General features: G+C 48.1%; 1 protein-coding gene across 1 annotated transcript in view; it reads right to left on the bottom strand.

Moving 5' to 3' along the window:
• Positions 1-8418: 8418 nt before the first annotated feature.
• Aldh1a3 (aldehyde dehydrogenase 1 family member A3) overlaps positions 8419-13911 on the bottom strand; it is a 33513-nt gene continuing 28020 nt past the window's right edge. The window contains exon 13 of the mRNA XM_032893447.1: positions 8419-10280. Coding sequence (XP_032749338.1) covers positions 10208-10280 — 73 coding nt within the window. The 3' untranslated portion in view covers positions 8419-10207. The remainder of the gene's footprint in view (positions 10281-13911) is intronic.

Genomic DNA, 13911 nt, shown 5'->3' with positions numbered 1-13911 from the left:
TGTGCTATAGGCTCATAGTGAGTAAAGGTCAAATGAAGGCATAGCGTTTTTGTGCACGGTGTAAAGGTCACCCATTGTCATTCCAATGCTGATTTCTCTGCCCTCACGTCTTGTTTTAATCTGGACACAGTATTGTAATGCTTATACCAAGAATCTCCTGTCTCAAGTTTATGTAAACAATTCTTACCAATTAGTCTCTGTCTTGTCAATAAATGCTGATCACCCAATGGCTGGGCAGAAGAGAGAACAGGGCAGGACAGGATGTCCACCAGCCAGAGGAAGGAGAGAGGGAAAGGGGGAGAGAGGGAGAGAGGGAGGTAGGGAGGAGGGAGGAAGGTGGGGAGAGAGAGGCAGAAGGGAGAGATGGGGAGGGAAGGAGGGAGAGAGGGAGATTCAGAGCAGTGAGTGACTGGAGGAATTGGAGACATGGAAAAGGGGCCCAAAGAGCCAGATCAGTAATAATATGCAAGTATCGTGGGGTGGGGCCGGGAGGGAGCCAGCTAGCATAGAAGGTAAAGATAGAGCATTTACTGCTCATCTACTGAGGCACAGTTTTCAATAAATATTGGTTTTCCTGTGTGATTATTGGTATAGGGTAAGGAAAAGCAGACGCTGGATTAATTCATCGCTAACATTTATATTAAGAAGAATTCATTTACAGTCAGAGGTGGGGCTAAAATAACTTACGCATAGACTTCTAACCAAATTAAGAGTCATCTCCTGAAACTGAATAGATTCTGATCTGAGAGGAAGCACATGCTTGGATTCCTATGGCCCTGGAGGACCTCTGACATGATCCCATGATGCCTTGTTGCTTTCCTGCTTTCCTGAAGAAAGGCCCAGGCCTGCTTAGACCCAGGACAGGAAGGTGCTAGCATATGAAAAAAAAAAAAAAGCACAGTCCTGCCAATGTTCCCATAGTCCACCCTTTACATAAGGTGCAGGCCCATAAGCATTTAAGACCCTAAAACTGAGAATGAGGACATAACCAAAACTAGCAATATCAAGAACTAATAATTATATAAATGACGCCTCCGATACTATGTCTGGTGTGACTGTCAGGGTGTGGGCTGCTTCCATTAGGTATTGGCAGTGTGACATTTTCTCTTGTTTTCTCACCTGCCAAGAATAGACCTTCACACCTCGGCACCCTGGCAATCTCATAGGGCTACTGGGGGGACTTCACGTAAGACAGAGTTTGAACAGCCACACTCTCCAGCAGGGATAGGACTTGGGAGGTCAGCAGGGTCTCATGCCTCCCTTCTGATGAACACACTCAGAATATCACCCTGTCCCAGTGTATAGGCAGGTTCTAGAAGCTTCCCCGAAATCGTGTAAGCATTGAACAAGCCACAGGACAAAGAAGAGCTAAAGGGTGCTTCCGATTTCTCCTTTGAAAGCTTAGGAATGAGGCATCGGCCCTTGGTGGGTGGTGTGTGGGGGGTGGGGTAGGATAGGGTTGGGGCGGACTCTTTCAGGCAGGGGAAGATGTGGCTAAGAGGGTCCCACATCAGTAGCCTTGCTCCTATAATCCGCACTTCTCTGAATCAGAGGACACATCATCCAAAGAAGTTGAGAAGTCTGGCCCACACAGACAGGAAAGAAAACAGGAGAGCCAGAAAAAATTCAGAAGATTCTCAGAAGCTTTGTCAGTTGTACAACCCAGTTGGAGAGATCAACTTGAGAAAAGAGCTAGGGAGAAGGGCCTCCAAACAGACACCGTTTAAAAACTAAGGCTCCAAATTGCACATTAAAAGCCAGAAACTGAGAGTCATAGTTTTCATCTGCTCCCAAACACATTTCTAAAGCCAAGAAACACACCAGATACATTAAGATCCCCAGTGGTAGAAATTCCCACTCAGAACAGAAATGGCTTGGCAATATAATGTGTCTAGGCGACACACACACACACACACACACACACACACACACACACACACACTATAAAATACTTTATGCTACCTCTCACCCAGCATGCTTGGTTCCCCTTTCAGTTTCCTTTTGTAAATCACACCACAGATAGAGGATTCTCTCATAGGGGCAGTTTTTAAGTTATTATCATTTGTATTTTGACTTACACCCTAAGGTAAGTGCTTTAGGATGAGGTAACTGGAGCCACTCCATCTTTGCCCTCACACAGCTCAGTGCTTCCCTTAGGTGCAGAGCAGTGCCACAGACCACTGTGGTAGATTACAAGAGTTTTCATTCTGTACCCTGCAGAAGGCCTCGAGAGGATTTCTTCAGTCGTTGACAATTTTAATAATGTTTTAAAATGTCACCCATTTCCTCTTGCTAACTCTTCATGCCTGTAAGAGTGAGCAAACCTAAATGATTAATGAGTAACAAGAGGAGGAGTTTCCCATTTGCTCTGAAAAGGCTTTCACTGAGCCATTTCTGTGAAGAGTGAATATCTATGAGTTCATGATGCCAGAGGGGAAGGAAGACCCTAAAACAAGCCATTGCTACGAGGTTTCTGACCAAAGAGAGCTACATGTGTTTCTACAGAGTTTGGGAAGGACAACCAATATAGGTGTTGAGTGTCTGAGCGAAGCATGCTGAGACAGATCATATTAGCTAGCTCCTTCTTGAGTCAAAACCTGGTGGAGACGGACAGCTTACAGTTGTAGACACCTCTAGTGCTTTCCGCATGCTCTGACCAATATCCGTGCCTATAAAAACGGACGTCAAAATATCATGCAGCTGGAGGCCCAAGAACTATGCTGTTTGAAGCCTCACACGAGTGCAGAAAGTTGGGAGACAGAAATGTTCCACCAGTCTGAACCCACATCTAACTCACGGCTCTTCTTTCGTTTATCCGCCATGGTATCTACCGCTATCCACAGGTCACTCCTGACACCATTATGAGAGAGTGAGCAAAGCAGGGACTGAGTAAGAAGGCAGGAGAAAAACAGATGGGGAGGAGCACAGGGACAGAGGGGCTGTGAGGACAATGCACAAGAAAGGAAGGGAGAGCCGGTGTAGGCTCGGGAGGCACATGGAGAGACATGAAGCAACGAAACAGACACTTCAAGCTGGAGAGGGAGGTTGGGGGCAGTGGGCTGGGGGCAATTGTACGGCAGAGGGCTGGAACGAAAGGAAAGCATGCCTCTGGACTTCATGCCAACTGCAAGATGAGCGTATTGAAGACCCCATGAAGAGGAAAGACATCCCACCATCAAGCCATTAAGAATGTACGCACACCATTCTGTTCCCATGGGAAAACCTACTAGTATTACGCTAAAGGGACATAGCAATAAAATGGCTCCTGACGACACATGGCTATACCCACAAGTCAGCGCATAGCTTGACCCACCTCAGAGAAACTTCTTCTGGCAGTAGGTGGGGTCAACAGAGACCCAGAACTGGACAGTGTGCAGAGTGAGAGACTTGGAAGCACTCTATCCTAACTGGGATTTCTTTGGCATACTCCTCCCCTCGAGGCTCATGGGCAGGAGGGGGTGGAAAGACTGCGTGACACAACAGGGCTGACACCCATAAGAACTCCTAGAGACTGTGGCAGCAAGCACCGGGCCTGAACAGGTGCAAACCAAACAAAAATCCCAGTACCGAGAAGGGGAAGTGGGCACAAAGTCCCACCTCTCAACCAAGAAGCTGTTTGCGATTGTCATACCAGCTGGGATCAAGAAAATAAGTATAAATCAGTATTCAGCCTTGCTCTAGGGCAGGCCCCAGGCTTAACACACGCACAGGCACACACACACGCACACACACAGGAGAACAAACTCCATGGCTTTTTTGTGTACCTTTTTTGGTTTGGTTGGCTTGACTTGACTTTGTGTTCTCTGTTTTGTTTTTGACAGAAAGAATACCGTGTTGGATGGATAGAGAGAACTGTCTAGGAGAAGTTGAGGTTGGGGGAAAGAATATGACAAAGTATATTGCATAAAGTAATTTTTATAAGAAACATTAAAATAAAGAATGGATACATGCTGTATCAGTTTACCTGACAGCTGGAGCAGGGGGAGGGTCACAACAGCAATTTGGACTGTGTAGGAGTTAATATGTGCATAGGCCCTGCTGTGTCTCAAAAAACGGGAGAAGGGGACAAACCAGGCCCACTTGGGAATGAAGCCAATGAGACTACTCTGGGATGAAGATTTCTAGGGTTCTTATTTTTAATCTCCCACTGCCCCTTGCCCTCTACCTCTTTGAGTGTGTGTGAATGTGTGTGTGTGTGAGTGTGAGTATGTGAATGTGTGTGTATGAGTGTGTGTGAGTGTGTGTGTGTGTGAATGTGTGTGTGAGTGTGTGAGTGAGTGTGTGTGAGTGTGAATGTGTGTATGTATATGTGTGTGTGTGTGTGTGTGTGTGTGCGCGCGTGTGTGTTGAGATTATCAGATGACCTCTGCTGTTGGTCTTTGCTTTGCACCATGTTTGAGACAAGCTCTCTTCTTCACTGTTGCCTACACCAAGCTCGCTGGCCAGCGAGCTTCCAGGAATCTCCCGTCTTGAAGTAGGGTCGTGCTGGGATCACCCCTTTCTCTCCTCTGGCTTTATGTGGATTCCGAATCTGAATTCAGATCCTCACCATGAGTGCTTTGCATACTGAGCCATCTCCCTAGGTTTATTTATTTATAATAACTATATCTAAACTATTAAGGAGACGTAGAAGTCTGCTGGAGGTGTGGGGAAAGGCAAGGCATGGCTGACTCTGAAAGCTCCTCTAAGGACAAATTAGGTGTTGGTGTGCTGTATTCTTCTGGAACATGAGCAAAGGCAATGGAAACCAAATTACAGATAGAATTCGATGGTAAGGTTTTTCAAAACGTACAAACTGTGAGTGTCCAACTCATTCAAAATGGGTTATTTGTCGAGAATTTGCTAAGAGTATGGCCCGTATGACTCTATTTAATCTGCTCCAGTTTTTGTAGGGGTGAGCGTCATGCAAGAGAAAAAAAAAAGTAATAGCCTCAAACTATTAGAAGCCATGCTGAAGTGGCCGTCAGCACCCTTGTTTTCTCTCCATTTCTGTCTTTCTTGCCACCCCTTACCCTCCAGGGATTCTTGCCTTCATCAATTGAGGACTGCAGAAGGTTCAAGCAACAGAGGGGGTAACCAGAGGGTGAGAAGCACGCCCCAGGCGAGGAGCAAAGGAAGACCTCCAGACCTTCCCGCACCACTGGGCTGTCCCGCGTGGGAGAGCCTTGCTGGACCTTTGCCTCCTGCCACTCGCACCACGCACTCCAACGTGCACCCACGCTTAGACCCTACCCACACTCACAGCCCCAAGTTAAAAGCCAGGCTTCTTTCAAACGCAAAAGAACTTTGTAGCCGCCCTGGTGTTTCCTACTTTTGTTTCTGAACTCTGCTCCCTGCCCCCGCCCCGCTCCGATCCCGCGCCGGTTTTCGGTGTCCCCAAGCTCCCTCCCGGGTTCCAGAACCGCACTCGATTAACCCTTCAAGGGGCGAGGGTCGCGGTGCAGCTCAAAGAGGCAACGAGGAGACCCCGGTCACCACGGGATCCAGAAGCCCACCGGAGCTGTGACCTGCTGGTCCGGGACACAGGCCGGGGTCCGGAGCACGCGGCCGCCCGGGGTGCGGGGTACTGAGCTGGGGAGAGGGGCTGCGGGGCGGGGCAGGGCGGGGCGGGGCGCAGTGCAAGGCGCAAAGCAGGCGACAGCGGCTGCACGCGGGGACCGGGGCACGGGGCGGAGTGGCGCGGGCAAAGCTTGGATCTAGGGGTACGGGCTTCTCTCCGGTCCCCGGGCAGGGCGTGGGTCGGAGCAGCACTTACCTGCGGCGGCGGGGTCCGGGAACCGCGGGTCGGCGACATCAGAGGGCCGGGGCCTGCCGCTCCTACCGTACTCTGCCCAGCTATGCTCTGGCCGCCGGGGCCAGACGCACTTCCTCAATCCTGCGGCCGCCTGGCGGGCGGAGAGGGCGGGTGGCGCGGAAGCGGGGCCGTGCCAGAGGGTCGGCCGTCCCCGACTCCGCAGATAGGGACAGGTCCCCTGGATGGCTTGCCTCGGTTTCCCTAGCTGCAAGGTGTCGGTGACCAAACTCACTGCTCTTGTGCCTCGGTAGACGCTAGGATCCTGAGACTTTGTGGCGTTCTCTCCAAATTTGAATGCTTTGCTGCTTTCCCTGGGGACGGGCACAGTGACAAAGTCGCGCCTTTCCTACCCTGCTCTAGTAACAGATGAATTTTTATTTTATATGCTGGTCATAAACTCTGGCTGTAAATATTGATAGGACGAGAATATTAATGTGTGTGCAAGTCTTTGGGAGCAGTACAGAAACTACATTTTAAAAGTTGGTGTTTTGGAATCTGCGCTTTTTCACCACACGAGTTCGCTAACTTAATTATGGACATTTGCAAAGAGATCACTAGCTGATGAGTCTTTTTCGATTTTTGAACTCCTGAGTAGTTGGGACTCCGGGCGCATGCCACCCTGCCTGGCTGCTTGTGGTGAGGAGGTGGGATGTTGTCAGTTGATGGAAACGCGGCTATAAACTCATGGCGGGCAAGCTTCGGATTCGGCTCCAGTTTTCCCCCAGAAAAGATAATCCTTGACAGAAAATCAGTACCGCACCGAAGTGCTTCTCACTGGGATGTAACAACGAATATTACCGAGACATTGTGCAAAGAACATAGAAAGACCGCCTCACTGCCAGTACACGGAATTTGAGACGCTGTGGGCCATCTGAGATGGTTCGGGAACACCTCAAGTGTTTATTTAGAGCTAGAGTTTGTATCCCTAGTTGGCAAGGGGACTTCCTCTCAGGTCTCCTACGTCTGCTCTTCTTTTCCTCCAAGAAGCATCGTTCCGAAAATGCAGGCGCAGTTCTGCAATCCTGCCCTCGCCACTGAGGTCCTCGGACCAATTAGCAAGGCCAGCAATATGACTGCTACGGGAAAAGTCGCTAATAATTTGCAAGGCATGGCGTCACCAGTTTGAATGAGCCCGGCTTGGTGGCGCCTTCGGGGCATACATTACTGCCACCTAGCGTTACCAAAAGGAAGTCCATGTCTAGAGCCAGGACCAACACTAAGGGGACTTGTGTTGCCAAGGCTTCCTGTGGCAAGAAAATTTCCCCTTTAAACAAGCTTAGAAACAGGTTAGGAAAAGTGTCCAGTGTAAAACAATCGAACGAACGAACGAACGAACAAACAACCCAAACATCTGGAACATTTGACACATATACAACCTGTTTTTGAGATGACCATATCGCAGTATTCAACTGTACCTAGTAGGCGTGTTTTAATTGCAAGTTTGCAAAGGAGACTATTACAGAACCGTTAAAATTCCTTCTTGCTTCTTTTTCATTCCTGCAGACCCATGCTCTTCTTGGGTTTGCCCACATCCCACCCGGTTTTCATTCTGAAGGTGGAATGACCCTGTCTACAAAGGAATCATCTAGGCAGTGGTCAGGTAGATCGGCCCCCACCTCTCTGAATGAACACGATGCTGCTGAGGCCGACCGTTCTTTTTGTCTGCTGGAGCTTGTTTTTATTCAGCCAAATGCTCACTTTTGTCTGATGCCCCCCTCCCCAAGTGATTTAAAGACCCTCAATCTCCCCCTACAATCACAGTCTACTACATGGGTTCTAGCAAGGGGTAGACATTAGAAAGTAGGCATGCACCAAGAGGTGAAGCTAGAACATCCCAAAATGTCTTCTCTGAGAGCATGTGGTGAAGCACGGGCAAACAAGTGCACCTGCACACCTTTATACACACACGCTCAAACATGTCTCTAGAGTGGCTCTCAGGCAAGCTTGTTCTAATTAATCAGACAATAGAAGACGTCACTTTTATATCATCTACCACTCACATTTGGCTCAGATATGACATATCCATAAATTATAGTACCACATGCACAGAGGAGAGAGATCTGGTCCATTTTTTTAAGGGGGCGGCATCGTCACATGTGTCAGATGTCTGGGCTTGTGGTGCTAAGTTCACAGTTTGATCTTTCCAGACCTACACTAGTCCAGCGAAGGTTTTGGCTACAGCATCAATTCAGGCCATAACCCAGCAACTGATGTTTCTTGGCAATTAGAGGCCTTAAGAACTTCAGCTAAGTTAAGTCCAGACCCTTAGATCATCATAGAGAAAAGTCACAAAAATAGCCACAAGGTCACTATTTGGGGATACGCTGTTTTTCTCAAACCCTCACTTTCTGCCCTTGTCACTGTTGCTTTGTGATTTAAAGGGACGTGGGCAGCATAGAAAGCACCTTACACTTTGCCTCTGAGCCTCAAGGCTCTTGACCATGCCAGATGATAGAAATGGCCGGCACTGTCAGGAAAAGCCCTGTGCGTGACCCACTGGAGGAGTGTGACTGTCTTAGTGCCATTGCCTTAACAGAGCCACATTGTACAGAAGTCTCAGAAAGAGAAGGAAGGGTCTGCCATGGAATTCAAGTGGGGTTAGTCCTTCAGTGAAAAAAAAAATGTTTCTCAATGTCCAACTTTATTTTTTCATTGCTGAACACAATCTGAAGTTAAGATCAAAATCCCTAGTCCAATCGATTTGAAAACCATACCACAGGGGTAAACCTTAAAAGAAGTGAAATCTAACATATAGATTTTTTTTCATTTCTAAGTACAGTATATTACAGAAGGTTAAATATACTACCTCTGTGTACTTACAGCTATAAAAAGATACATTAATGATACCAATTATAAATAATGTAACATTTCATATTAAAGGCATTGTTGTACAACGGAAGGACAGCAACCCTCTAGTGTATTGTGGTGAAGGGTACTGCCTAGAGTTATTAAGATACCGAAGATTCAGTGTATGAGGCCGAATCCTGATTCAACCAGTTGCGATAGTATTGCTGAGGGAGGGAGGAAGGAAGGGGATTGGAATGTTGCTTGTCTCTGACAGGGCTGAGAGCCCCAGTTCACACATCATCTTCCTTACCCACATGCTGGTTACAATAGAAGGCTTAATTCTCACTCTTGCCCAGCCCAACTTTAATCCTCAAATGTAAGCATCACATCCAATTAGGGAGGTGCATGCTGCTGACAGCGAAAGTACCCAAATAAGCAGTTGACCCAAGGAGTTTGGTTCTAACCTTAAAGCTTTATGGGAACCATTTTAGCTTTCTGAGTTCAAACATGGAATTGCACATCATATGGGTATATCAAAGAGGAAAGGGAGAATGTTACAGCCTGACTGAGACACCTAGGTCACTTGGCTGGTGGGTCGGGTCCCCTATGGGACCCAGGTGTTACTTGTTAACCAAATCAGAAATGGAAGCCCAGCTGGGATTTTGAAGACTACAGAGCTATGCTGTGGCAGCTGTCTCTCAGTGGAATGAACTTCCCTGATCTAGAACAGGTAATAGAGCTGGAGAAGAGGAAAAGGAAGTGGGCGTGCCCGTTACTGAGTATGGTAGATGCGGGTGTTTATAAAAGTGAATGGTGGCTCTGAGGGTCAAATGTGAGGCTTCATTGCCCAGGGTTTGCTCTGGTCGTTCTTACATGAGTCCTTAGTGGCATAGATGACAAGTTCTCTGCCCAAGATAGGCCTTAGTTATGGAAGACCATCTCAAACCATAGGGCAAACTCTCTGGGATGTTGATTTGGTCATTCCAAAGTCAGGACTGTTTTCAAGGGGAATCCCACTGTCAGTGTTCATATGCAGCCCTTAGGACCTGCACACCAAAGGCTTCTGGTGCCTTTGTGTGGCATATGCTTCCCTAACCTCTCCACACTGGGTCCCTGAAATCCTCCCTTCACTTCGACACTAATCCGTTGCTTGTGAATAGTCCCACTTTTTTCTCAGAATGAGGAGGGACCTGTTCTGTGCACAGATGACCCCAAGGAGACCACAGACCAGATTTGCTTGCAGAACATTCCGTGAACTTGTTCCACGTCCCTACTGGGGTCAAAAAAGCATTTAAATTAACCATGGGTCACTCCACAGAGACCAGCTCATAGTAAAGAGCGCTGGATGTCTTTGCCGTGTCCTGCACTTAGTCTAGGGCAAAGTCAGAGCTGGAGAAGAGTTCCTCCCCAGGCGGCCTGCAGTTTCCCACATGACATCCGGCCACCCACAGTTTGGTCCATAAAGCATGAATGTGAGAGGAAAATCAAAACCATTGAGCTCCAGTAGATCGAGTGTCCAGAAGAGAGTGTCCTGGGAAGCTGAGCACGTCATCCTGCTTTCTGCTCGTGGCGAGCTAGAGTTGCCACGATCAGCCGTCCATTTTGAGGAAGAAGCCGGTCTGCCGCTCAGGGGTTCTTCTCATCAAGTTTGATGGTGACAGTTTTCACTTCTGTGTATTCAGCCAAAGCGTATTCACCTCTGTGACGACAGAAAAGGGGGTCAGTTCACTGTTCTGGGAAAATGCTTCCAATGCCTGAACATCCTGTCAGACAGCGTGAGTGCTGGAGTTGTTGGACACAGTGTGGTGCCTGGACACAGTAAAGACAGTAGGCTCTGCAGTGAGCTTAGTAAGAGTCAGGAGCTGGAAATGTGAGCTTAAATGCTGAGTTCCTGTGTGTAATGCGTTCGATGAAGTTAAAAGAACTAAGGGCTTGCTTTTGGAAAATGAGTGAAGAAAGCAGAAGAACATGAGTTCTCTGTGTCAGGGAGGTGCTACAGGAGAGAGGCCTGTGCGCTGAACGGGTGTGGGGGTTCGGGGTCTGGGGTGTGAGAACCACACCGACTATGCAAGCTTCAAGCGGTAATTTGTTACTCTTCGCAGAGACAGAAAAGGTGATGTCCAAGCTTGAGGAGGTGGCTGGGGGACCATGGGGACATCTGGCTCAAGAGGAGCTGGGTCAGAATGCAGGGCAAAGGCAGCAGACACTGGCACAGGCTAGAGACAGGGAAGGGATAGCCCTCAGCTTAGCATCTTTGGAATATTTCCTTCCCTTCTATCTTAGAGGGACCAGGGATCTTTGTTGGCATCGTAGACCATTCGGAGTAGACTCCCTTCCCAGAACCCAGAGACATCTTGGAAGTTACTCCACCATAGCATACTCTTAGAGCTTGCAGGAAAAAAAACCCCAAAGATTCTGGTTCTAGACTAGGTAAGGAGATGTCCTCTTCAGCCTCTGTACTAAAGGTCTGAGTCACAGTCCCACCTCATCTCTCAGACATCAAATCCTGTGGGTAAGCCCAGTATCATCAGCCTTACTTCTGAACGTTAGAAATGCAGATTGTGGGGCCTCACCCAGGCCTACTATGGTAGGCAAAATATTAAAAGGTGTCCACACCCTACTTCCCTGCCCTAGTACACAAGTTAGACCAGATGCTGGTCTAATCAACTGACTTCAGAGAGAGAGGGGGGGTAGGGGAAGAAGGAGGAGGAGGATAAAGAAGAAGGAGGAGGAGGAGGAGGAGGAAGAGGAGGAGGAGGAAGAGGAGGAGGAAGAGGAGGAGGAGAGGAAGAAGAAGAAGAAGAAGAAGAAGAAGAAGAAGAAGAAGAAGAAGAAGAAGAAAAGGAAGAAGAAGGAGGAAGATGATGACAGAGAAGATGAAGAAGAGAAGAGGAAGAGGAAGAGAAAGAAGAGAAAGAGGAAGAAGAAGAGGGAGAGAGACGAAGAGGAGGAGGAGGGGGGAGAGAAATTAATTAATTTCTGGGTCATTTAGGAGGCTCAGCATCCCTTAATAGTTGAAGAAGAGAGTGCAGCAGAACTGAGACCAGACACAGAAAGGTACCACTGGGCTGGTAGGGAAGTTGGAAGAGGCCATCAGCCAAGTATGAGGTAAGCATCTGGGGGCTGGGCTGGGCAAGGCAAGGCAAGGCAATCCAATCCTCAGAGCCTCTAAAGAGGATGCAGGGTAGCTGACACTCCATCTGAGCTCAGAGAGAGCTGCATCTATCCTACCGAATATGGGATCACATGTGTTATCATCTACAACACTGATTTCACAGTACCGACAAGCCAACATATTTATGGTATCATCAATTTCCTTGGCAAAGTCAAGACATTTGTGTCCAGTGAATTCTCTGAGTGATTCAAATGCCTGTTTAGGTATAAAAGCCGTTAGGGCTCAGAATCATGGAGATGAGTCAAGTTCATCAGCATGGTGGTTTGAATGTGCTTGTCCCATGGGAAGTGGCACTATTAGCAGGTGTGGCCTTGCTGGAGGAGGTGTGGCCTTGTTGGAGGAGGTGTGGCCTTGTTGAAGAGGTGTGGCCTTGTTGGAGGAAGTGTGTCACTTTGTAGGCGGGCTTTGAGGCTCCTAGTGCTGATGCTCTGCCCAGTGAAGAAGAGAAAGTCTCCTCTTGGCGACTTTCGGATCAAGATGTAGAACTCCTATCTCCTCCTCCAGCGCCATGTCTGCCTGCACACTGCCATGCTTCCTGCCATGACGATAATGGACTGAACCGCTGAAACTGTAAGCCAGCCCCAATTAAATGTTGTCCTTTATAAGAGTTGCCTTAGTCAAGGTGTCTGTTCACAGCAATGAAAACCAAACTAAGACAATCGGCATCCTTGCGACTGAGCTGTGTCAGGGGAATGGCAGCACGCCTTCTCAGTTACATCAGCCAGAGAGAGTTTACACAGGCCACTCACTCTGCGCTGGATAAGTAATGTCACCATTAAGAAGATGTAACTGGGGTTGGGGATTTGACTCAGTGGTAGAGCGCTTACCTAGCAAGCGCAAGGCCCTGGGTTCGGTCCCCAGCTCCGAAAAAAAAAAAAAAAAAAAAAAAACAAAAAGAAAAAAAAAGAAGATGTAACTGCTTTTATCAGTGCATCGAGCTTTCTTTCTTATAAAACAACACGGAGAAACCCAAACAACCAAGTGGGAAAATTCCATAAAGGACGTACTCTTGCTTGCAGAAAAAGAGATACAAAGTCCAGGAGGTGTGAAAGGGATACTCAACCTCTCACATCTGAAGAAATGAGAACCCACACAGAGACAGGATCGCTTTCGTGTGGCTGAGCACTGAATTCTGGGAAGAAGGCCGAGAGGGATATGAGATCCTTAGCCCTCACAGCCTGCCTGGCTGAAGACAGAGACCAGGGGAGACAAAGGACCACATGAGCTCTGGTGGCTTCATCTCACGAGGCTTATGGCGATGGCTCCTAGGGCAGGGGTTAGCTCAGACCCAAGTTCAAGTCCCAGTTCTAAGACAAAACAGAATCCCCCCTAAAAACTCAAAAAGAAGAAAGAAAGAAAGAAAGAAAGAAAGAAAGAAAAAAGAAAGAAAGAAAGGGAAAGGAAAGAAAGGAAAAGATCTCTTGTCTATCAAGCCCTGGGCTACCCAAGACCAAGGAACCAGAATTAATCCTAACTCCTGTCTCTTCTGTTGTGAGCTTAGCCTTTAATGGCTGAGTTGTTTCTCCAGCCCTACTCTCAACTTTTAGGACCCACTACTCTCCTGAGTCCACGTCTTCCCTTGAAAGCCATTATCCCCTCCCATGAACCATCTCTACAAGGCCACCAGTGACTGTTCAGGGCCTCTCACCAAACTTCTAGAGTCTGTGCTGAGCAAATGCTAGCATCCCCAGTATTGTTACCATGGGAGGATCCTGGAGGGAAGTCAGATGACCCTGGCCCTGGCTTCTCATCCTCAACTGCCAGGCTTCTCTAAGAGACTCTAAAATGGCAGACATATCAGGTTGCCAAGGCAACACCTTCAAGCTTCTGCCATGGGTCTTTGTGGCCAAGAATTAATAAGTTATTGCAGGTGAATCAGTCGTAGGGACAAGGAGGGCACGAAGAACATTCTTTGCTTTCTGCTCACATGTGCGCATGACTTCTGGGCCTGTGTCATGACCTCAACAGAACTGGGGTGCAATAAGGGGCCCCAATTCCATGTAGATCAGTCAAAAACCAGTGGAAGCCAGCCCCTCTCCACCACAACATACCTAAGAATCTCTCAGGACAGCTGGTCTGCATCCCCACTCATGCCCAGGCTGAGAAGTGCCCAAGATCTGTTCTGACTGTGTAGAAGGCAGTGCCTTTGTATACA

The sequence above is a fragment of the Rattus rattus genome, chromosome 2 (assembly GCF_011064425.1).
Source record: "Rattus rattus isolate New Zealand chromosome 2, Rrattus_CSIRO_v1, whole genome shotgun sequence".
Classification (NCBI taxonomy): domain Eukaryota; kingdom Metazoa; phylum Chordata; class Mammalia; order Rodentia; family Muridae; genus Rattus; species Rattus rattus.
The sequence above is the reverse complement of the archived record's forward strand: the minus strand, read 5'-3'. Positions and strand labels throughout refer to the sequence as shown.